The 26,050-nt window shown below is 38.3% G+C and overlaps 1 protein-coding gene across 1 annotated transcript in view; it reads right to left on the reverse strand.

The window, feature by feature from the left end:
* Positions 1–1,233: 1,233 nt before the first annotated feature.
* The window catches only part of nomo (nodal modulator), a 31,065-nt gene continuing 6,248 nt past the window's right edge, over positions 1,234–26,050 (reverse strand). The window contains 39 exon segments of the mRNA XM_041784914.1: positions 1,234–3,101; positions 3,968–4,060; positions 4,198–4,317; positions 5,527–5,628; positions 5,761–5,871; positions 6,281–6,364; positions 6,606–6,747; positions 6,859–6,986; positions 8,094–8,207; positions 9,071–9,197; positions 9,767–9,926; positions 10,105–10,187; positions 11,807–12,028; positions 12,120–12,215; positions 12,306–12,369; positions 12,566–12,653; positions 12,754–12,890; positions 13,596–13,727; positions 13,846–13,987; positions 14,277–14,454; positions 16,608–16,758; positions 16,886–16,991; positions 17,117–17,206; positions 17,948–18,085; positions 18,509–18,661; positions 19,754–19,826; positions 19,935–20,041; positions 20,357–20,457; positions 20,585–20,630; positions 20,716–20,805; positions 21,383–21,547; positions 21,549–21,611; positions 22,850–23,041; positions 23,153–23,231; positions 23,329–23,484; positions 23,644–23,774; positions 23,867–24,050; positions 24,326–24,423; positions 25,811–25,925. Of these exon segments, the coding sequence (XP_041640848.1) occupies positions 2,970–3,101; positions 3,968–4,060; positions 4,198–4,317; positions 5,527–5,628; positions 5,761–5,871; positions 6,281–6,364; positions 6,606–6,747; positions 6,859–6,986; positions 8,094–8,207; positions 9,071–9,197; positions 9,767–9,926; positions 10,105–10,187; positions 11,807–12,028; positions 12,120–12,215; positions 12,306–12,369; positions 12,566–12,653; positions 12,754–12,890; positions 13,596–13,727; positions 13,846–13,987; positions 14,277–14,454; positions 16,608–16,758; positions 16,886–16,991; positions 17,117–17,206; positions 17,948–18,085; positions 18,509–18,661; positions 19,754–19,826; positions 19,935–20,041; positions 20,357–20,457; positions 20,585–20,630; positions 20,716–20,805; positions 21,383–21,547; positions 21,549–21,611; positions 22,850–23,041; positions 23,153–23,231; positions 23,329–23,484; positions 23,644–23,774; positions 23,867–24,050; positions 24,326–24,423; positions 25,811–25,925 (4,693 nt within the window). The 3' untranslated portion in view covers positions 1,234–2,969.

Consider the following 26,050-nt stretch of genomic DNA (forward strand, 5'->3'; position numbering starts at 1 on the left):
AGGACTCCCTGACCTATCTGGACATTGCCTACAGTCTCAGCATGCCGAGACTGTAGTTATGGAAACTACCAGCCTATTAATAGCTGACAAGGCAAACAGCCAATCACTGATAGGAATTTTGGGGGCTGCAATCAGATTTCAGGGGGAGGGGGCTCTGCTCAGCCCTGGCTACCACTGAATCTGCCTCTGGTTAGGATGTGAATGATGCTATGTGCAGGAAAGAGGGGAGGAACTGACAGCTAATCTCCACTTCCACACATAAAACGAGCAAAGTGCATCAAGCTGCCACACTCTGTACCAGTGTTGCTTGAAGAGGATTAGTGGAATATGCTTTGTAATTTGGAGTTTGAAATGGAGCAGATACTGGAGAAAACTAGCACAATTTGTGCTGCTATTTGCTGCCGTATTCCTTTTTGCTTTATTCATCAGGGAACTATGAATTGAGATATGGCTACCATGTTGGTTCTTAATGAGTTTCCCATTCATACTTTAGTCTCAGTTTAGTCATGAAAATTGCATGATAAATTCTTTTTAACAAGATATTTGCTTACAGAATGAATACAGCCTAGTGTCAAAGTTGAGATGTACAATATATTCCAGAACAGGTCATATGTTCTTTTGGGTTCTTTTGAGATTTTGTTACTATGCATGCCTTTTCACATTTGTCAAAGCACATTATAAACTCATTTAAAAGTGCTGTTTAAGTAAAGTTATTGGTAATTATTCTCTTAAATGGGCCATATTTCATTGCATTTCTCAGAATATCCTACTGGCCACTTAAAAATGGACCACAGGCCAGAGATGGCCTAATGAAGAGCAATTTGTGTTAGATGCATTTTAGAAATGACTTTATTACTAGGGCCCTTTAAACATTCCAAGATGCTATATTAAGGGGCTCTAAGGCATTTCAGAGCACATGCTGTTTAGAAGAATTTAATATTTGGATCTGATATTTACAGATTTTCTGAAGTTGACCGTATTTTTTAATTAACTACATTTTGTATGTACTGTACTTTATGAAGGGTTGGGTCTACAAGTATCTCTCCTATTATGAGAAAGCCTGAAGTTACACTGCCCCCTAGGGACAAAAACACAAACCAGTCAAGTTTATTTTGTTTCAGTCAAACTTTATTCATCATCAAACAAAAAAAAAAAAAAAAAAAATCAACAGATTTGGACCAAATGACAATAAACCCCCCCTCATAATTCCCCCCTTCCCTTCCCCTCCCTCCCCCAAAAACTAATCAACTCTTTCTAGATGTGTTCTAATTGGAATATCTTTCAGCTCAGTAAATAGACAGTGGCCTTTTCATCTTTGAGCCAAAAGTCAGCCACAGTTGAGCAGATTAATTAATCGCAGAAAATGGAAATAATTGGGCTCCAAAATTTTCAGTGCATCACACAGTTTAGCAATGGGACAATGAGCCCAAGAATATTACAATTCTGATTTATCTTTTAGAAAGTTTATCTTATAAGTTTGGATTTTCTGTTGAAGTTCGTATTTCTTTTCATAAATTTACTGTTGGTCTCAAAAACTTTGCTACTGGCTTCATTCAACAGAATCTTTCCAAAGGCAACCACACTTATGAAAGTTATGTTCAAGCATACAAACTACGTTATCATTCACAACTCATTAAACATGTTAATAAATTAACAAACTATCAGGTGTCCTCTGTCCCCCACCCCACCCATCTGTTAGCGCTAAACAGAAATCAAACTCTCACAGTATTAAACCCACATTTTTACACCCACTCACGCAGCGCTTTCCTGAGCTAAATGAGAAGCTGACATCAAGTCAATCTTGCGTCATATTTAACAGCTTATACAACACCATCAGAAGTGGAGTGCATTACAGTGACTCGTGGGTGTTTTACATTTAAGTGAACGACATGGCTGACAATGGAAGTAAGCATTTATTAGCTTGTCATCATCTTTGGCTGTTTTTCATCAGGAAGCTGGAAAAAAGAATGAATTCATGTAATTGAGTCTGTTTAGTTGTGGGCTGATTTAAATATTTGATCAAAGAAAGGTAAGGTGTTGGGGGATATTGAGAGATGATTTGCGGTTCAGGGAATCTTAATAAAATATGTGCATTGTTTATGATATTACACAAAAACCCTGAAAGTTTGAATGTTTTGTGACAATTTGAGTTCTAATTTATAGTAAAAAGCACAGTCTGCTGTGTGTGGGTTTAACATTGAAATTCTCTCACATAATTGCCCTCAATATGTACTCAAGATATCAAAAATACTGTAGTTCATCAGTGTCTTTGTGAAACCTCAATAGTGATAATACATAAGCACAATAAATTTGGGCATTTATAAACTTGAATATCTCATGAGGGACCTCTTAACTACATGTCTATTTGACCATCGCTTATTCACACAAAGGTGTATTTTTTTATTTAGTATACCTACATTAGGATTGTTTTTTATTTACATTATCTCATTTTGGGGTTACTTTGTGAAGGAAATCTCTTTTGTTACTTGTGTAATCGACCATTATGCTGGTAGTTGACACACTTGATTTTTCCAAGTGCCTGATATTCCTAAACCATGTAAGACTATCCTCAAAAGCATCTAAGTGCGTTTAAAATCCAAGCAAAATTACTTTAGTTGACCTAGTTAAATTACAAATGTATAAAAATGGCTCATTTCTATCACAAACAACAGTTTTCGTTGTCAATAAGTTTTTTGTAAAAAAAAAAAAAAAAAGATAAAGGAAAAAAAAGAATATGACAAAAGATCCTTCAAAATGTAGGCTGTCAGTCTGGTGATGTGACTGGCTATAAGGTTGTGGTATTCGAAGTTGAGTGGTTAATGTTGGCATAACTTCAGCCCAAATCACATCTCAGTGAGCTAAATAGTTCAGCGTAAGCAAACCTGCAGTAACAGAGGCTGTGACCTTCGGTGACAGTTGTTCTATTTAGTGTAATTAGATCTGGTCTGAGGTGAGCTGCTAATGTTCCCTCATGTACGCCTCGCCTTCTGTCTCTTGGCCTGTCGTTTGGCTTCATCCAGAGCAGCACTGTCCCCGCTGGCCTGGGCCATGCTCCGCACTCCCTGGATACGATTCACAAGTTGTAACAGGAGAGGGATCACCTGCAAAACAAGCCAGTGCTTTTTAGATGAAGAGTTTTTACTAAAACTACAAATGCCAATAAAATTACATATGATTAAAGTTAAGTAAACACCTAGCTCAGAGCTAACTCCGCCCATTTCAGAGTTTTGAAAAATGCACAAAAAATGGTCCCTTTCTGGCAATGGGCCTTGCCAGAAAGTGACACAGAGTCCCGCAGCACTGCTGTCTCAGAGCGATCTTCTGAGGTGTAGGACTTTTTTCCCTCCAGAGTCCCCTGAAGCAGGTTGTTGTGTGGTGGTGGACCGTGGTGATCCTGAGCACTACCTGTTTGGGCCGTTGGCTCCAGCACCGGCATAACTAAAGCCAGAGCTCTCAGAGCCGAGGCAGTGTAGGTGCTGGAGAGGATGAGAGTAGTCTCTGAATGGTAAAGTTGATTAAAGGCGGTAACATCCTACATTTTATATAAAGTTTGTGATATAGAAGCCTACTGATGTTAAGATTTTACACCACATAAGCCCCAGCTTTTTCAGAAAAGATTTTCAAAGCAGATGTCTGATTGAGATAATTAAAAGCCATTAAATGCAGATTTTGGTCAAAATGTCAAAAATAACACCAGAAATGATGTGTTTTATCAGATACCTCAGTGTACAGCTGAAAAAAAATGTTGAAGTGTTCACTACCACTTTAAGGGAATAATTATCATGATATAAGAACTTATGACAAAAAAACTTTAACTAGGAAATTCTATTTAATATTTCCAATCTAAGATTTTGCCATGCTAAGGTTAACATTCAAACGATTCCAACTTAACGGATTCTGGAAATCCTTAGAGGAGCAGGAAAAAGCTTAGTGACCACGGTGTCTTGAGTAGATGGGGTTTATATACCTTCTCATGGTTGTATGCTGCTAACAGGAGCAGCAGAGTAAGGGGCAGAGCAATGTAGGAGCCCTGGGCAACATCCTGGTCAGGCACTTTACGCTGTGGGAAAAAACATACATCAACACACAGCCTGAGATCAGACAAGTTAAAAAAAACAGCCAAGTCAGTAAAATTTCATCACAAAATTATTGAGGTTTTCTTAAGATTGAAGCCAGGGGGGAAAAGTGGTATCTTACAGTGGGGTTGAAGGTGAGAGTGACATGCTTGTGGTATCCACTGGAGGTGAAGGAAACCTGAGGCAGAGTGAAGTCATACTGGGAGCGGGACAGCGTGGAGTACAGCATCAGCACATAGCTCTAAAGGAGAGAGAAAAAGTGACTTTAGATCCAACAGCAGGTGTTGGTGTAGTTTTAAGCCCTCAAAAAAGTGTGGGTATACAAGCATGTCAGCAGTAAAGCTGCTGGGAGAGGCTTTTAACTGGTTATGAAACTGACTGGGATTAATACTAATGGCTCTTCATCAGCCTTTCCCAAACTTCAGTATGCTGTGGCCCAATTTACGACCTGAAAATTTTCTGAGGCCCAGCAAAAACCTTTTTACAACCACAGCATGAAACTCAAATATTTATCTTTATCATATCTTTGTTTCATAAACAGGAATGCAAATAGTTTTCTTTCAGAAATGTAACATTACTCAGAATGTTTGTGGGATCAGAAAGTAGATTTTATGAGCCACTGACATTTATTTGTTTTGATAAGGCACCTGCAAAGACACTTTTCTAATATCTAACGTATTACACATATAGCATTAAAGCCCTCGAAGACACTGATAAATTCTTCCTACCTTCTTAAACCTTCTTACATTCTTAAACCACAACACTGGTCATATTCATCAGACAAAATAAATAATAAATGGTGACATGATCTAAAATTTCTGGCAGTGTTTTGTTATGTCTGAGACTTTGAATAAAAACATGCAATCAAGTATTTTTGGATCATTTATAAAGTACCTTTAGCACTGTTCTACATGACATCCAAAAGTAGAGAAGACCATCAAAAAGCAGTTTATATATCTAATAATAGTAGTTTTACAGCCTGTTACAATAAAAAGTTGTAGTTTTTTTTTTTAAATTCTGTCATAGAGAGGTTTGTCCATAGGTTACCAAGATCAACATAAACTGAAATTTCCCTCACTGGTGGTTCTGAAAAAACTAATTTACACCAGTGAAACATTTCTTCCTTTATAGCTTCCCCAGCTTGTGTCTTAGAAAATCACACATATACAATGCTGTCAGAAATTAACATCTATTTTTATTCTTTCATTGATAAAAGAGAATAAGTCTAAGAATGTGTATTTTTACACAAAGGCTATTGAAGAAAGTATTTAATAAAGGTTTAAACATGATGTTATATGTTACAACCTCAGAGCATTCTCCCTGACCCTAGTTACTGACCTGCTGTTTTACAAAGATATCTTGAATACTTTTAGCTTTCAGACTGGGATTAAAAAAGATAATTGGTGTGTGCTTACAACACTGACTCAGCAGCAGAATTTTGAACAAATACCTCTCCATCTCTGTCCAGAGGAGGGAAGTGGAAGAAAAGGGACTGTCCCAGGGAGACGCTGTTTATTGGGTTGTCCAGATTATCGCTCTTATAAAGCTTTACCTGAACAAAGAAAGAAGAAAAAAATGAGGCTTCCTTAACCCTGCATAGCCATGCCACTGAGAACAGAAGAAGACAAATTAAATGCATGCAAGTCATGAAAAACTGGGGGTGCAAGTTGAAATGTAGTCATACTGATAGTGTTGGGAGATGTTCAGGGGATGTATGGACGTTTCCACTGAGGTCAAACTGATTGATTTGCCTGAAGGCAATGATGTTGACTCCTTCGATGTCGCTGCTGCCGACCTGAGAGGAAACAGAGCTTAAAATACAGATACGGCCATGGACTCATAAAGAAAATGCAAGAAGTGGACTGTGGATAAAGCTTTGTACAAGTCACATGGTGTGATATTAACAGAGAATTAAGTGGAATTAAGGCATTTCCAGCGCTGCCAGAGAGATTAGGAGAGCTGCACTTCTCAGAGAACTAAAATTATGAACTGAGAGGTTTAAACTTGCAATGGGATTAGCGCTGCCTTTGTTCTCAATATAGAAAAGAGCCATGTGATAAAGCAGCTGATAAGTCATAATCACAGGGTTCCCACAGTTATTTTTACATTTCAATTACAAAAGTTTTCCAAACCATCCTGTCCACTTTTCAGAAAGTCAACTTTAAGAACAGTCTGACATTGAAATGTTTTATGTTTAGTCTTACCTCTATAGCTCTGTGTTGTGGTAAGGCCCGTTCTATGTGATCATTGCCTTCGGCTCGCAGCTGAATCAGATATTTGCAACCAGGCTGCAAGAAAGCATCATTATCATCAGTATACATTGAACAAGGACAACCAAAAGATTAACTCTATGAGCTCAGCATTACAAAGACCCTGTATGCTGTGTATAATTGTATACAGTCCCCTCAACTGCTGAGATGTGCTAATATACAATATCTTTTCCAAAGATCCAAAGTAGAGACAGTTCATCAATTTATCTTAACCCTCTCTCCCAGTCGCCTTTCCTATAGTTATTTGTGCCATACTCACTAGCAGACCCCTGAGTCTGAAGCGACCATCCTCATCAGTGACAGTGTCCTCGCTGTAGAGGCTACACTCCCCCTGTCCCACAGCCTCCACTGCCACATCCCTCTCTGCATCACCACTCAGGCTTTGCACCGCTCCATAGCAGCTGAAAACAAACAATAACATGATAGTAATCACACTTGCACACTCGTCCATGTGTAGAAATTGATTTTTTTTTGTAACAATGGCAAGGTGGATGTACTGTAGGTGTTTTTACCTATAAGCAGTCTTAATGCCAGTTATATCGATGCTGAGGTTTTGACCCTCCTCTACAGTGATCATTTGAGACGCTGGCTCGAAGCGAAACTCCTTCATCATGGGCTTAAAGTAGTATTGACCAGGACTCTGAAGGAAGAGGGCAGTAGAGATAAGCAGAAAAACATTTACATTATAAAGAACAAAACACAAGTCAAAGCAGCCCTACCATTAACTGTACAGCTGGGGAGTATTAATTTTGACAGTCATTTTTAATTTTAGTCTTAAGGATAAAATGCTCATTAGTTTTAGTCACATTTTAGTAATTTCTACCCTTTATAGTTCTAGAGGGCTTTCACATTAAGCCTGATTATTTCAAACCGCACCACAGCACAACTGCTCCTCTCTGCTTTCACATTAGCAAAATCAATCCAGACCCGGGCCTACTTGTGTATGTACTACATCTGATACTGCAGGTGGGGGTATGCATGTGGCTGGTTTGCAAACCCACCAAGGAAGAGAAAGAAGAAGCTACCATGCCACTTGGGTCATTACCTGAGCAAAGATTGCCACCTTAGATGAGTAAAAAAATCACTTTTAAGATGCCAGCAATGACCCTCTTCCTATCTACACATCTACGTGCAGCCTAGAGGATTAAATGGACTCACCACAATGAGGCACAACATACCTTTTGTTGATATGATTTGGATGATTTCTACAGTTTATTGCAAACAAACGTGAACAAACTGCTGTGCCATATAGCTGATGTGACTCTGTCCTGTATTCAAGCATGGTTGCATTCACATCTCATTTAAACCATGCCAGAGTTGACTTGAATGGTACCCAAGACCCACCCTCCCCAAGTGGGCCCAGGCCCGGTACCTGAACGTAGTTTGTTTGAATTCACACTGACTTAACAAACCGGACTTCGGGCTCAAGTCTAATCAGATCTGGGACTAGTTTGAGTCAGTGTAACCTAGAAAACATTTTAGTCCGGTTTTATTCAATAAAAAGTGTTTTTTTTTTAAATGTTGTGGTCAAGATATGTATTCCCTTTGCAAGAATCTAGTGCCAGATCTTGTGTGGTCTATGCACCCTGCAAAACCTGGTATCCTTATTTTCTATGGCTGGGGGGCAGAAGACCTACAGATATGTTGTGTTGTGATGGATGGATGCACAGTACAGAAACATCATGGATTTTCAATATTTGACAAAAACTAAACAACATTTGAGTCTCGTTTTCTTGTGGATCCCTACCAGATTATTAAAGGTGAGTATGCCAGTGTCCTGGGTCAGCAAATTGGAGCGAAACTGTCCTCCACTCAGGGACAAGAGGACACCTGACAGTGGATGACCATCCTCAGATTTGATCTAGAGCAAAGAGAAAGACAAGGAGCACAAGTTATAGATCATATGTCATGTCAGTTAAGTCAAACAAAATGCCTGTTGCTTCAAATTATTCTCCATTTGTGTACAAAGAATTGCTCATTCAAATATTAGAATACTGACTTCACACAATAAATATATTTATGCAGCACTTTTCAAGTCGTCTGAGTACTCAAAGCACTTTTACACCACGGGTCACATTTACCCATGTACACCTATCTATACCTTCACACACTGATGATGAAGTGTCATCAGTATGATCTTACACAAGACAATTGTGCTTGAGTGTCTAACCTAAGGACACATCAGCTTTTGATGGGTGGTTTGCACCCAATTTGCAACATTCCAATTAAGAGTTGTACCTTCAGATTGTGGACATTTTCTAACTGACAGGATAGATATGTGTCTGATTTGAATGAAGAATTACACAAAAAAAATGTTAATATGTTGTAGACACTGTAAAAGATTTTAAAAGCAACCATTACACAGTCTGAATGGAAAACTAACCCTGACTATTTGTTCAAAATCTCATGGTTTATGCTGATATTTAACCATTCAAAGAAAGGTAGTTCAAAGACGACCAAAGCTCGACTTCATTCTGAAACTATCATGAATTATTTTCCCTTTGAAATATATTTATGAAAAAAAGACAGTGTGAAGCAACAACTGCTATTCATCATGTCCCTTATGTTTACTCCAAACAACATAATCACTGAAAACTAGATGTGAATGAAAAGCTAAATTTATACAGTGGTGGATGAAAGTACTGCCTTTAATAGGTCAAGGCACAATGATAACAATAAATGCGCAAATGCAGTTAGCATGGAAGTGCTGGTTGTCTCTTTTACCATGAAGGTGACTCCTGCCAGAGCGAATGCTTTGAAATCTCCCTGCGTTCCTTCGACAGGGCTCAAAACGAAACCTTCTTTACTGGCACTGATGTCATACTGACGGTCACTGTGGAGCGGACCCACACTGAAAAGGGACAGGAACAAAGATATGGTTAGGACTGCATATTTTGAGATTGCCTATTTCAGTACAATGGGTCATGTGTTTACACAATTACATCATGAACAAATTTAATTTAATTCTATCAAAAAAATTTCATATAACTTTTCCATGTATCTGTAAGTATATATATATATATTTCAATATTTTTCAATATTTCAATATTTTCAATATCTCCTTTTATGAATACTGTTAAGAGTAAAACAAATCCTAAAAATAACCTTCACAGAGCTGACACCTTCAGGGACTAAAAATTTTTATTGATTAAATACCACACACATCAATTATTAACTGAGCACAGAAGTATAAGAAATGTCTGTCTACTATAATTTGGAAGTTAATTATAAATTGTGTTTTAAAATCACAATGACAACGATATTTTGGGGTTTAAAAGTGCACTATGGACTAAAGGTTTGTCTTATAATGACTTTATAAGATAAGCTATTTTCAGTCTATTTAATCACAGCTTCAATAACATCCTTTCACTGATTGGTACACTCCATTTTTCTGTCCCGTAAAGTGCCGTAGTCTCTTACCTGTACGCTCCCATCTCATTAGTGGCTACTGTAATGAGCGGTGCAGCACCTCCTTTCTCACTGATGGAAATTTCCACCCCCTGAAGCTCTGGTGATACCTTTCCCTCCAGAAAAAGACCTGCACGTCCAGCGATGTCCACCAGCCGACCTGGACATGACTCTGTGGGGAGGGCACAATCAGGTTTTTACATAGCTTCTTGGAAGTGAATGTTGTGGCTCAAGTATTTTAAGTGATGGGCTGCAGATCTTTGTAAACAATGTTGAGACCTAGAGAGGCGCTTTCGCAGGAAAAAAAATACTCAGTTTGTTTGTCAGATTACAGAGTAAAAGGAACTTACCCCCAGTGATAGTGGCCTCCACTTCAGGAGGGTAGAACAGCAGTTCTTTAGAAGAGGGGGTCACTGTGATCTTCTCTCCAGCCCTGCAAAGTCACACAGTATACATTTACTCACTGGATCAATACATGGAGTGAAGCCTTAACTTAACATCAAGCAGCAGGCAGACTTTTGAAGGTGCATGATAGATAAACCTCACTGAGTTAATGAACCATCCATCCAGACTAAAAAATTCTTGGATCAACTTTCTAACAAGATCGCACTGATCAATAAGAAACACCACTCTGGTAGTGTACTTTTATGTCATTTATGTCTTTTTGATTTATCTTATGGCTTTATTCAGATAAAACAGTAGATAGAGTTGGAAATTGGGGAGAAAATATGAGGAATGGTATGCTGGAACGAACGTCAAGCCAGATTTGAAACCAGGCAGCCCTTTTCCAGGACAACAGCCTCTGTTACCTCGGCTGACATAAGCAGCTGACTTAAAGCAGCCCCCACTACCCATTTCTTATATCAGTTATTTCCAGAAACATGAGTTAGTATCTGACAGCCATTTTCATAAAGAAACTAGGTGGACATTTTTAGAGGATGCGGATGAGACACTAGTAAAGTTTCAAAGTGGTTTAGGAGTACCATTGTTCTTTTTGGACAAGTTTTTAGTTTACTCCAACACTTTAGGAGCAGGTAGGATGTATACCAGGTGGCAGAATTTAGATACTGAGCATTTAAATAAAATTCAATAGCTATGGTGCTGAGTTCTGTTACCAACTGCTATGACAAAGAAATTCAGCTTGTTGCAGCTTAGACAGCCAAGGGCACTTTTTTTATTTAAAATGTGAGTCCCTTCAACACAAAATCAAATTTGTAACATGAATCAAAATAATTACAATTACATATATATATATATATATATATATGTATAAATCATTCAGCCCTAATTTAGTTTATCTAATATTGTGTTGGTAACAATATAGTGATTTACTGCTTGTGTTTGTTAAAAAAATACATAAGATAAAGGAGTAAAAAAATAATTGCATACTAAATTTTAAGTGCAATATTGGAAAAAAAACACAAATTATTTTCCCAAATTGTTTAGCCCTTCTGCATAATCATAGAAATACTAGAAATACTTAAGTATGCACTGAAGAAAAAACAGCAGACAGATAACAGGCAGTCCCACATCACATTATCTTGTTGAACCAGAGTATAAGCCACTGTCACGGCAAACAACAGCCACTAGAGAGTAAAGATCTATGAGGAAAGTGCAGCAGAATTGTGGGTTGATTTACAAGTTGTTGATAAAGTGGTAGTTACTTCAGACCAAAGAGCACTGAGTCATATGTTATCATCAATTGCCATTCCATGCAGCAGTGGAATTTGAAGACTGTTGTCCTTTTTTATAGTAAAAAATTTATAACTTTCAAGTGCTCATTCATAATGTACATAAATCACTCCAATGTTGAAATTGAAACATATTTAATATACCCATCCCTTATCTTAAGATCCACGTCTAGTTACAATCACAGTGTTTTTTTGGTGTATCTGGTTTTAGTACGATTGTCAGTGATAAAATAGTTACAAAACAGCTTCGCCTGTGACACTGTAAAACCCTGAGCGCTAGTATGTATGAGATGCCTGTGTTCCTCACAACACTGGTGTCCTTACCTTGATATATGCTATGGTAAAATGTGGCCCAACTCACCTGGCCCAGTAGGAGAACTCGTAGTGGAAGGGTCCTGTCAGTTCGTCAGCCTTCTCTTGGATAGGAGGGCTGTCATCCCTGACACCTCCTTCCTCTTCAGCAGCACGTCGCTCCCGTTCCTGACGGCGCAGCTCAATTTCTATCAGCTGCTGCTCCTGCCTCTGCTCCTCAAGGCTCCGCAGGGGACCGAGCACTAGCGCTGGCTCGCTCTCTATAGATGATCTGACCATAGAGAGACAGGAAAAAAACATCTAGGCTGAAACTACGCGTGGGGATACACAACAGGTAACATTATTACACAGATTCTGCATACTTGATGGTAACTGTGACGTCCAGGATCTTATCCGTGGTGATGAGTCCTGTCATGTGATGGCGCACTGCAGTCAGTGTGAGGATACTGGGGGCTGATCTGTTTGACAGAAATTAAAAACAGTCGCTTGGTTGAACTTTAGAGTGGAAGAACACTTTGAAATGAAAGGACACAGAGGCCATTACTTACGTGTCATAGGTATAGAAGTCCTGCTCAAATTGGTGGCAGGAGCGAGGGGTGACTTTGTAAACACCTGGATAAAAAATTTTAAGTTGATTAATGACTTTGGTCCAGTTTTATATTTAGATAAGCTTGACAAAGACCTCTTGGCTCTAAACACTGTACTCTAACTATGCACAAGGGAACAGTTGGTGCTCATATTTTACTGTGCAAGATATGCTAATACACACTATGTTTAGCTAACGAGAGGTCAGAGAAATGAACTGTACCAGGCTTGGAGAGGCAAAAGCGGTTGACTCCCTTGGAGAGGTTGTACACGCCGACATTCTCAGGTTTGCTGCCATCTTGGAAAAACTCCTGCAGAAAATTGTAGAATTTAGAATTAAGTAGTTGTGACCCTGGCACCATCTGCTATAACACAGCAGGTGTGACTGTAAGAGAGCATGTGAATACAGACCAAAGTAATGGCATGGGAGAGAGAGCAGCGTAGGATGTAGCCAATCTGTCTGAACTCCACCCCCAAGACATCAGAGTCCAGAACCTCCACTTCCATGGATTTATGTTTCCAGCACCACTCCTCATGAGAAATACTCACTGGCAGGTGGGATGAATAACAAATGACTATTAAACAAATTACAAGATTCAGCAAAACAGATGTGAATGTTTTGTAGAGAGACTTTAATTTGTACAGAAACACATAATCTGAGATGACTTCAAGATGAAACTTCCCCCCAGAAGACCTTTTAATTACCTCATCGTACAAAAAAGCTCAAGAAAGTAAACTTCCTGCCCCACTCAGGCCTGGCAACACTTCAAGCTGAGTAAACATGCCTCAGAGATGCTGTGTGTGCAGATAGCTAGCAGGCACACAGAACAGATTGTGTATATTGAACAGTGAGCGAGATGGATGCTGCACCAGAAGGTAGAGAAAGCTGGCAGGCGATGTTTGCTTCCTGTAAGCCGCCACTAAATACCAATTATGATCAAAAGCTGTTAATTACTAATTGATCTTGAAACAATCAATAAAAACTAATTTGAGTTATTTCTGAAAATAAATACGCAAAGGAGAGGTGGATCAGTCTCTATTCATTTGTGTGTTTCAGTTATTTTAGTCAAAAAATGCATGCTGACTTTGCATCTGTGCTCTCTTCAGTTACAACAAAAGCAACTCATGATTGCAATTTTTGTTCATTTAATAAGGAACAGCACAAATGAACACTGAATTACAACATTTTTTCCAAACAATGAAAGAAAATAGGAATGTCAGTTTTTTAACAGGCAACGAGGGAGGGTCCTGACCTTTGTATTTCCCAGGTAAAACATCATCGAAGGAGAAGCTGAGGGTGTCACTGCTGCCAGACAAAGCCACTGACCTCCTTTCCCCCTGCCGACTCACCGGCTGCAAGGTCACTGATAGGTCATCACAAGATGCTAGATGTGGACCAGAGGACACAGGGTCAGGATATGTGTAAAAAATAACCACAGATAAATTGGTTTAATGTGTTCATCCCACATTTTCAGACTGAAAGTTGAAATGCCCAGCCCTTACCTAAACAGTAGACTTTTCCAGACACAGAAGCCATAAACTGGGTAAAAAGTAGATCTGTAAGGGGCCGGTCCACAAGGGAGACCTCCAAGGCCTGAGGCTGCAGAGCAAGGCCTGCTTTCACCTCCATATCAGGGAGCAGCACCTGAACAAATGCAAATACAACCACAATAAGCTTGTAGACATGCAAGTTTTTGATCAAACTATGATATTAGAACTAATATAAAATGTCAGGCAATTCATCTCATAAAATTAAGTGCATAATTTTGGACATATGATTCATATAGCTTTAAAGTGTAAAAATAAAACCGTATATGAATTCACTTTTAGGATTAAGTTTCCCATCTAAAAGATCTAAGAACTCATGCAGTTAAAAAAAAAAAAGCAGATTCAGTCTAATGCATAATTTAAAAATCTCTTTGCTTAAGGCTCACATGGACATTGTAGTCTCCAGGTTTGGCTTGAAAGCAGAAGACCCCCTGAGGGTCTGAGTCAATGGTCTTGCTGGAGGTCTTGTCTTGGTCCCTGTGTGTAAGAGTGACCTTGTAGCGGCCCTGCTGCTTCATACCCTCAGGCAGGCGGCTGATGGAGATCTGGCCACACACACTGAACCTGTGAAGAACCAGCAGGAGAATATAAGAGCTAATTTCATGCAAGTCTTTTAAAATGTGTGCAAGGCCACTTAGCTCTGTTGTATTAACAAGGTTTTAATGAGCATCCACTTGTGTAGGTGTATCTCAAAAAACAGATTATCATGTTGAAGTTAGTTATTTTCCTGTGATTTACTTCACAGAGTTACATTTAGTTTGTCCATATATTTAAGATTCATCTCATACAAAGTGGAACATTTCAAGATTTTTTTTGTTTTAGTCTTGATGATTATGGCTTATAGCTCAAAGAAGTCAAAGACTCAATCTCAAAATATTAGAATATTGTGGAAAACTCCAGTTTACAAAGGTTTCCTGAGCCCTCATTCTCTCACTCTGCCTCAGGACACACTACCACAACCATGAGGAAGACTGCTGACTTGACTCTTGTCTAGAAGGCAATCACTTACACCCTTCACAAGAAGGGTAAGCCACAGAAGGTTATTGCTGAAAGGGCAGGCTGCTCTCAGAGTGCTGTTCAAAGGATATTCATTAAAAGTAAAATAGAAGGGAAATTTGTGGTAAGAAAATGCGCACAAGCAACATGGATGAGCTCATCCTTTAGATGATTGTCAAACAAATCAGATTCAAGAACTCAGGGCAGCTTCACAAGGAGTAGACTGAGGCTGGAGTCAGTGTACACACACGTGTCCAGGAAAGTGCTGTGTTCCTAGTGTTGAGCCAATCCTGAACCAAATGTGTCATAAGCTTCACAGCTGGGCCAAAGAGAAAGAGAACTGGACCATTGCTCCTGTTTTCACATTAAAATAAATTTTGAATTTCATTAGGAAATTAAGGTCCTAGAGTATGGAGTAGGATCTGAGAGGCACCAAATCCCAAGGTCCTTGAAATCCAGTGTTTCCAGTTTCTACAGTTGTTGGTGGTCAGGGGTGCCATGTCATCTGCTGGTGTTGTTCCACTGTGCTTTATAAAGTCCAGAGTCAATGCTGTCAGCCATCTACCAGGAGATAAAGCATTTCAAGCTTCCATCTGCTGAGAAGCTTTATGGAGATACAGATTTGCTTTTCCAGCAGAACTTGGCACCTGCCCACAGTGAAGCCAAAATTATCAGAAACTGGTTTGCTGACCGTGGTATGACTGTGTTTGACTGGCCAGACAACTGGTCTGACCTGAACCCCAAAGAGAATCTCTTGGGAAATGCTAAGAGAAAGATGAGACACCAGACTCAACAATACAGATGAGCTATCAAAGCAACCTGGACTTCATAACACCTCAGCAGAGCCACAGCCTGATTGGCTCCATGCAACGTCACATAGATGCACTTCTTTGTGCAAAAGGAGCTCCAAAAATTACTTAATACAAAAATGAGCATAATTTTCCAGAGGGTTGACATTTCTGTACTATATACCCTTTTTTGGACTGAATTTTTATAATGTTCCAAGATTTTGAGATAGTGGATTTTTTTTATTTTGTGATCTGCTAGCCTCTATCATCAAGATTAAAACCAAAAAGTCTTCAAATATTTCACTTTGTATGAGATAAATATAGAATATATGTAAGTATCACTTCTTGAATTAAATCACAGAAAAAAAAAACTTTTTTATGATATATATTTTTAGATGTACCTGTACATCTGTAAATCAGAAAACGGGAAAAATGGTCAAAAAATCAAAACATACTTAAATTTTCAGAAGAAAATGGCTTTAAATGCAAAAATCAGTTTTCACTGTGGCCTGTCTTGAACTTATGAGAAAAACTGTCCTTAAGTTGTCTCCAGTAATTTCCATTATGTCTTACAAGGCTTCTTTCAGCACTTGCCGGATGACTTCTTTTGATTTTCTTTCTTCTTTAAATGCAGGCTGTCTTTTTATTTCTTTTTCTATCCAGGTAATGCCATACTGCCTCTACAGTATTCAGGTCAGAATATGATGTTGTCACATTTTTCTCTCAAGAAGTAGTTTCACTGCATTAGAAGTGTGCTTTGGACTTACTGTGCTGAAAAATAAAACCAAGCACTTTCCAGACGGGATAACATGATAGATTAACATAGCATTGCTAGAAATCAGATCTAATGGTGGCTGAAGACATTTGCATGATACATTAGAATTTGAATCTTTGTCACAATTTAAAGCTTGACAAGTAAAGAGACAGGTATACCCTGCTGTGATGATGTCAGGAAGCTGGGGCGTGTTGGGAGCGATCTTCACTGTGATTGTCTCAAAGAACATGAGGTCCTTGTTGACACGGATGGTATATGTTCCAGCTGTCATGTTCTCCAACCGAAAAGAACCATCCTCCTTGCTGACAACTTTGAGTAGACAGCAGTAAGCATACATTTTTTGAATGAGACCCCTAAAAGCTCAACTTTCAGATTTGAATGTGTTTTTGCTGCTTCTGCTAAACCGTCACTGATGCAAGGATTTTTTTAGTGTTACCTTTAATCTGGTTGTTGAGAGACACTGTGGCATCAGGGACGCCTTCCCCACCAACACTGTTGAGAACTCGGCCCATCACAGAGAAGCCCATGACTCGAAAGATGGGCTACATGCAAAGAAAAAAAATTATACACCAAAATGTGGTCACAGGCATAAAATAAACTCATGTTTGCAATATAAAGACAGATATACATGAAATATGGAAAATTCAGGTATAGTTTGACTATTCACCTCTAGTTTCAAACTGTTGTGTTCCACCTTGAAGTTCATCCTTGAGGGAGCAACATCAAATGTGATCCTTTCTCCTCTGTAGAAAGGCACCTGGAATGAAGGGATTCACATCACCTAGAAAGTATTTTTTGATGCAGTGAAAATGATCAATTAAGAACAACAGGAAATCAATTCCTGTTTTTTTACTTTTTATGGTCAGCATTTTCTTGCAATAATGCTTACATGTATTTACACTCACCACCTTTCCTTCAATGTGTAATAGATTTTTAGAGATATTGGGGAGTTATCTTTCCTGTACTGCGTCAACATTGCTCAACTAATCATGGGGTGGATAGTATAACATATTAGCAACATCCTGCAGATTTGATTACACTTAGGAATGCAGGATATTGGATTTTTGCCAATATGTCTATATTTACAGATTCATTTTAGCTGATATCGATACCTATATTTAAATATGTTTTACACAACTAAAAATCCAGTCCTTCAACACAATTTAAGTTTTGAGGATGAAAAAGAAACAATCCTTCTTTCTTAAAACACACTTTAAAGTTTAAAGAATGAGGCTGAATAAAGAAAAAGATCTCAACTGAAATAGGTCTGTTGGTCCAGCCTACAACTCCACTAATTTATTAGTATATATGGCCAAATTTTACAGTCAATATATGGTGATATTCATAGTGTTGGCAGTGGCTATATGTCAAAATTTTCATCACCATAGTAAGGACAGCTGTTGCCTTTTTAAAGAGGGCTAAAGTCCTGAGGACTTGGACTAAGATAACTGACAGTAGAAAAGGGCAGAGCCGTGTTTATTTTTCACTGAAACCTTACCACTGTGTATTCGCCACTGGCTAGTGAGGGGAAGATGAAGGTTCCATCTTCCCTTGAGAGAGCACTACAAAGGTATACAAGAGAGCTGTCACCAGAATCAGCTCCCTCTACCGGGGACAGGTTACAGCCGCTGACGTCCTGAAAAACATACAAATGAAAAAGGAGTATTGTAAGTGAGAATTGTGGTTAAAATGCACACAAAATTGCATGACTGTTTGACTGTTTGACCTAGGGGTACCAGAAGTTTAAAACGAGATTCAATAGCAAATTAAGATTTTTAAGATTTGGCAAAGTTTTCATGGGCGCAACGCACATACTCAGCTCTGCTGCTCATCCAACAAATGCATGGTCCTTACAAATGTGGCACCATTTCAAACAAAAAATTAAGTGGCCTTCCAACAGTATAATATTTTTGGCCAAGGAGTATTGTTACAACAAACAAATAATCTACCAAACACAAAGTTCCTTACTTTGTGTGCAAAGTCTGGATCATTATGGTTTATGAAGTAAAGGTCTAGTGTGCGCTTTTGTATATAAAAATGTAAAATGCGCATTGTTTACCTCTCTTTTAACTGTAGCCGAGTACAACAGGAAGGTGACCTCTTTCATGGGCTCCCCATCACTGCGGACCTCCCCAGAGACATCATAGCCTCCAACTACCAGATGGTCAGCGGCCGGGGCATTGGCGTTAGAAACATGTACTGAGGTGATGCTCTGTTAAAAAATAATGCAGGAGATGGCAAATGTCACAGGGTAATTAACAATTAGGGTTGGAATAATGGTCCTGCCAGGAGCAAAGTGGTAACTGCTGGAGATCATCATTTACAAACCTGTCAACCTACAGCTAACATTATCAGCAAATAAGGCGGTAGTAATGACCATTTCCACACTTGCTTGATAACAAAATGAATTATTGATGTATTAATGGCACTTATCAGAACTGCAACACTGTGGTGTTTATATCAGCCTAATTATGGGTTGCTTGAAATCTTATACTGCAAAACTGCTAATCCCTCTTAACACTTTTTCATTGTGGTGCACTTTATCTATGTCCAAAAAACACTCTTTTTTCATAAAGTGCTGTCATATATGACTTTCAACTTGCATGTATTTCTTCTAAGGTCTCTTTGACAAATAAAGGATCTGTAAGAGAATGGGCTAAGGCTGGGCATACACTATAATACTGTTTCTTATGGTCATGGTGGAATGTCTGCTCAAGCTGAATGAGGAATCATTTTCAATGTACAACCAAAGTCAAGAATTATGTGCTCACAATTTATTAATAACTCTCAATAAAATCTGCTTTGAAAAATTTTCACAGGTGTAAGTATAAGTTAGATCTATGTATAAAAAAATCCAACAAAAAACACTCATGCTTTTTCACACACACAGAAAGACTCAGCATCACCAATAAAACCAAAACAACTAGCTGAAACTTAGCACATTTTTCTTGTAACTACTGTTCATAATTTTTGCTTCTGAAGCAAGAAGACACATCAGAGAATGCAAAGTTTAAAATTGCTGGCTTATAATAATAATTTGTGGTTAAAAATACATTTCAAGGGGAGGAAAATAAGGGCTTATTTCCATTAAGAAGACAACTGAGCTTGAAATAAGGGTTTAAAATTCAAGTGTTTAGCCTATCACTGTGAAATTCAACCCTATGATCAAGGTTCAACTCCAGCACTAGTAAATGACTAAGCAAACAAAAAAATATCACTCAAAAATGAATGCCGGGAAGGGAGTGCAGCAAAAAGTATGCTCATTTAATGTTTCAGTAGTTAACAGTCAAGTCTAGGTGCCAACCTGATCCAGAGTCCAGGAGGGATGGGCTGCAGTGATGTCATAATTTCCAGGGAGTACTTTCAAAAAGGTATACCTGTGTTAGGAAAAAAATAGCTCCTTAAATGGTGACAGCAGTGGGCATGAATATTAATGTAATACCACATATGCAAATGTTCACAGCAGAAAATAGTGAGTCACTTACTTTCCTCCAGGTTGTGTGACAACACTCTGGAGTTTCTCCTCTGTTCCCACTCGGCTCAGTCTGACTTCTACTCCAGCTGGACCAAGAAGATGGCCTTTACTCAGAACCTTAAAAGTGCATAACACAAACAGAGATGTCTATTATGAAGTGAAGTTATTCCTAGATTGATACATTCTAATAAAAGGCTGCCTGAAGGCTGTTGTCCAAAATTATCTTTATTACTTTCATGGTCTTTAGTCAGAGATAAGATGTTAAAAGTTATTCACACTCACACTGTAAGAAAACAAAAATGGTATTAGCACGAGTTGAAACTCCCTTGGAATACCTTTTCATGTTCAGAAATTAAAACCTCAACTCTTCATAATTGACTTCTGGACAACATGTTTCATTAACTCTGGAGAGATATGCTTCACAGAACTCACCGTTCCTGAGACTGAAAAGCCAGTGAAGACAAAGTTGATGTCTTCTTCTTTAGTGCAGATGTCACTCACTCCATCCACATGAAGGTCAACACTGGTTGGCTCTAGAGAGAGTTAAAAATCAGATACCAAAAACAACTACATACATGATGTTTATGAGACCAATTACATTAAAACATGTTATCCAAAGTATTTAGTGAATTTGAGAATGACACTGTTAAACAATCTTACCAAAGCTCCATCCAAGAGGAGGCTCAATCTTTAAAACAAAGTCTCCCTATGGGGAAAAAAAGCAGAATGTACTAAATGAGTACAGAGAATGAATAAATGAGTTTAAAATATTCAAAGTAATAATCTCATACCTTATCATATAAAGGGATCATAAAGTATCCATTGATTGGAGCACAATCCGTTTGATATTTCAAGGAGCCTTGTTTGGTGTACAATTTAATCTGTGAATGACAGAGGGGTGTTCATATTTATAAACTATCAACAAGGGCAAAGACTCAGTTGCTTTAAATATGAAGGTAAATGTAAATTTGACTGTATAATGTTTACGTATTTATACAATCAAATGATCCAATCTTTCGGAGGTTTAAGTTATTTACGCTCAATAGCCAAATGGCTAATCCCACGGGGTCTGTTAATTATCAGGGATTAGTGCTCATGGCTTGCACTTACTCGCCTTACCCGTAGACAGGCAGGTTTTAGGTTTAAGAGCCAGTTGGCATATGCTACACAATTATCAGTCTAACGAAATACAAGTAAGCGTTTGCAGTCAGCCACTACTATCGGTACATAAGACATGTAATTCAGAAAACCAGCTAAGGGTTTTACCACATTAAATGTCCTATTTCATGTCTGGTAGAAAGGGAGAGCAAACATTTGGCGAAAGAGTTCTGCTATAGAGGTCATTTCATTCAAACTGTCATTCAAACGAATCCATTCTCCACTTAGCCTTTAGCTCACAACAGTAGACCTGCTCGGTGTTAGCTAGCTGCTAGTTAGCCGGAAGGTTTGCACTCTCACCTCGATCAGGGAGTAATTGATTTCAACGTCGGATTTCACAAATCCTCCGCATGCCACCACTATGTCATCAGAAGACACGGTCAAGAACTGAGAATAGGTGATACAGAATAACACCCAAAGGGCTCCCATGTCGGCTCGGATCGTAATTCTCAACATTTTGGCAGAATGTCTGATCTGTGGTTGAGCCGAGCAACAGCACGCTGCCTCCAGTTCCGTACCAGCTGAGCTGCTGTCAACTACCGAGTAAAGAGCCGGGGGCAGCGGCCTCTGCTGGTGCGGAGGTAGTATAACTTCATACTAATGCTAGTTATGTAGAGTTTGGGAGAGACAAACTACAATAGAAAATACAGAAAACACTGGACAAAACGTTGATTTTATGACATATTGAATATTTATTGTATGTCTAATATCAAAGGCCACCACCACAGTAATATAAAAAGCATAAAAAGGCAAACAGCAGTTAGACATTACATATGGTCTAACGGAGTACCCACCATCTAAAAAGAGCTACAGTACAAAATGAACCTCAAAAGATGTTTTCTTAAATACAACTGCAAAGGACTAGACATTTTTGTAAAACTGTCTAACATTCACACATCTAGGGTGTGTGCTCAAGCATTTTATAGGACCTAAATAGAGAAACACAACAGCAGAGTTATATTAATTTATTTTTTTAAATGAGAATGCCAGTCTTTCATGAAAACTCTTTGGATGTAAACTTAAAAAGCACAGAATATTACTAAAACAAAAAGAAAGACAGTCTAACTTGTCAGAAAAATTTTAGATAGGTAATTTAGTTCCCCAAAACAGTTGGAACTCGTACTTTATTTTTAGAATCTTAAAGAAGATTGCGTGCTTGTTTGTTCTGTATACAATTCTAGTAAATATGTTTTGTATGTTAAATTTTGTTTTGTAGTTGGGAATGTGGGCATATCTTTGGTTATGCTATGTGACAATTACATATTGTATATACAGTACTTCTTGAGGAAAAAAAAACACTCAAAGTGTCACAGTTTAGTTATCCAACACTACTACAGATTAGATTGTTGAAATGCATAAATTACTTTAATCATTGTGCTGCCTGATATTACTTTTGTCATGCTACAGATATTACTCACAAGACACAAAAAGAATGCAGTCGTCTGCTAACATTTAAGTTATACAAGTAAGAAAATGCCAGTGTTAAGATTTTTTAAGTGCAAATCAGAAAATCTCCAGTGGTATAGTTATCAAAGTCCTTCTCAGAAGGAAAGAGACAGTACATAAACATTGTGTCCTAATAGTTTGATCATTATCAGATTATTGACTGAAGAACACTCATAAGTTAAAATACACTTACATTAACAGGTCAGTAGAAGCACCTAACTTGGTAGTGTTTTCATAATAAAAATGACATTTAAGACAGATTTTTTTTTTTAGCATAAGTCCATCTGTCCAGTCTTGTAACACCTTGTCCTTGCCTTACACATGAGTGGAGGAATCAGGAGGCGGGTGTGCAAGGAACACACTTTCATTGAAGTTGTTGGAAAAGCTGGTTTCGTAGCTGGGGCTGCTTCTGCTGCTGCTACGAGGCTGAGATTTAGACACTGGGGATCTGACAGCTGAGACTCTCTGAGCCTGACACAACTTTTGGATCAGGAAACGCTTGTCCCGTCCCTCCTGGGAAACAAAAGCACATACAGGCTGTTAAATGATGATTGAGCAAGCTAGATGCAGAAGAATGATACAACAGAAAAGGTGAAACATATTAAATAAAGACAACAAACCTACCATGACTAGCTGCTCCCTTAGTTGGTTAATAACTCTCTTGTGAGCTCCAGCCAATGCAATCACATAAAACATAGCCAAACTTCAAGAGAGAAAGAAGTGTTTTAGTTATAACTAATAAATGAATCATGAGTTTTGAGCTGAACATTTCTGGTTGAAGGTCTAAATGAAACACATACCATGTAACAACAAAGAAAGAGACAGCGAAGGCCTCTGAGGAGAGAGCAAAGAGGAGCGTTCTGGCTCCATCAGGTAGCTGTGAGACTGTTGTTGGAAGAACCTCCCATGAGGTGTTGTAATTGACAAATGGCCCACAGGCCTGGGAGCAGCTTATTCTGTGTAATAAGAGATGTGTGAATGAAAATATGCCCTAAAGAAATAGAGACAAATATTGACTTCTGATATCAACACACTCTCCTTGAGGTTCAATACAAGCTGCAGAAAAGCTAATATGACATTTTTTAAATAGATGGGAATACCACTTCATTACTCACTGTGCAACACTGACAGTGACAGGCAGACAGGCCAGAGCCAGGCCTATCAGCAGCACACCCAGAAAGAAGAAGTTGGAGCTGGACGCTCGGAATGGGCGTGTGGCTGGACGGCAGTTGTTGATCAAAGAGACCTACAGATAAATAGAATAAAGGTAACATTAAGAGTCCAGCTCCTGACTTTGAACTATGTAAGTAAGGACACACCAAAGAAAATTGAACTCACCTTTTTGATATAGAAGATAAAGAAGTATTTAATAGTGCAGATAGCAGGCAGCATGGGGCTGTAGAATGTGCCGATCCAGCAGATGGTCTGACCGTAAACAATCTCCAACACGTTCTGAGGAATACCAAACTCCTGCTGGCCCCACCACTTAGTCAAGCCACACTCACAGTGCTTCACTATTAGCCTGGCAGTTAGGAATTAAATACAAAACACAAGAAGATCATCAGCCTAAAGCACAACAGGTAGAAAGGCATGAAGATGTGTAAAACTAGTCAACTTTCACACATGGACAGTATAAACTATACTGTATACTTCTACTTATATACCTTTTATAGGATAAAGTCTTTACTGCTTATGTTGTTTAAGAAGATCCTATTTTGTCAACTAATTGAAATGATTTTATGATTTTTTTAAGATGGCTGAGATATTCTTTATTCCACTGGTAAGATAAGGGCTTACTTTCTGGGAAACTCCACAAAGATGGTCACTGCAACAATAATGATGAGGTCAAAGATCGTCAGTTTGTACATCTCCTGCCCCACACGGGTCTCCCAACACTGTGGACCACAAGAAACAGCAGAAGCAAATATTACACACACTTCAATAAGTAACCTCAGGTTAAAAAATTTGCTGATTCTATCTTGTGTTGATACAAAGTTATTAGTATATATTTATGGAAAATGTTCAAGGCCATGAGAAAATTCTTCTGAACTTATCTGCTTTAAATTTCATATTTACGTGTTGGTGATAACTTGATGACTGTGTAGAAGGTTTTTGTGTGGTATGAATACGGGGGTGATTTTAGTAATTTAGAGGCCCCTGGCAAAGACCATCCTAAGACCCCTCTCCATTTTGCTACAATCAATCACAGCTAGTGAACAAAACATTTTAACGCATCTTGTTTCAGGGTACAACATCAAAGTACAAAAGGACATTACGACATCTAAAATAGAAATACCTAAATACCAACTGGACTTGCTCAATACCTCTTATAACTCAGACTCAACACATCTTAATATTCAACTGGTCTTTAGCCAGGTGCAATTTGTTGACATAAAACATTCTCACTATGGGGAAATATCCTTTCTTTAGCCACATATCATACATTCTTGATTTAGCCAGATATAGAGCCCTTTTTGCCACACAGTAATGCACCTATTCATTTCTTTAATATGTCTCAAGGGGTCTACCTTACCGAATTTGCTTGATAAAAAAAAAAAAAATTAGGGCTCTTTGGGGGCTTGAATCTTGCTGTTGAGGCCAAGGGTCTTCCCTACTGATAATTTTGTGTCAGTCAAACTCTAGTTTGGACCTATTTTTATCTATTCTTGGCCATTTATTGAAATTCAAAATACATGTCTGTCAATAGATTAAAACATTTTAATCAAAATTAATCTTAGGAGTTCTGTAGTTAATCACAATTAATCACATCCATTTCATCCCATTTTAAAATGATACTTTTTCTGTAACCAAACTGTTCTTTGTGTCATTTTTTATTTTTCTACTGCCTCAACCTAAGGGCAACTGACTTCCTGTTTGGTTATAGACCTGTTTACAAAGGGAGACTGAGGATTTTAACATGAACTTAACCACAGTAAAAGGAACTTGTTATGGATTGTAAAGGAAATGCAAGGTGACTTCTGACTTTTTAACTGAGCCATCTGTGAGTTATTAAAGTGAAATTGGACATGAAGGGGCAGTAGTGGACATATCTTACATCTCTGTTGTTGCAAGTACACACATGGCTTAACCTCAGGGTGCTAAAAAGTCCAAAAAGCTTGAGATTAATCCCTGTAAAAAAATGATGGCACTTATTGTGGACCTTGATTAATTGCAAATAATGCAATTAATCTTGACAGCCCTGATAATAACACTCTGATAAAGTGGCATTGCTGGAAACTTTGTTTCATTTAAAAGATATTCCAGTGTAATTCTATTCCTTACTGAGTAGAGAACATGGTTATATCCACAGATGCAGTGATCTTCATCACATTTAGTGATCTGAGACCAGAGAGAGAAAAGCAAAACCCCAATACTGGTTAGCCGCATGAAAACACACCTGTGGAGGAAGAAAAAGAGCATTAAAGCTTTTGGTTCAAGTGTTCAGTAAAAGACTTCTTAACATAAATCCTGCTTACCCATTTGCATCGTCTTATGATAGCTAACATGACATTTTTACCAGCA

This window comes from Cheilinus undulatus, linkage group 4, assembly GCF_018320785.1.
Source record: "Cheilinus undulatus linkage group 4, ASM1832078v1, whole genome shotgun sequence".
Lineage (NCBI taxonomy): Eukaryota > Metazoa > Chordata > Actinopteri > Labriformes > Labridae > Cheilinus > Cheilinus undulatus.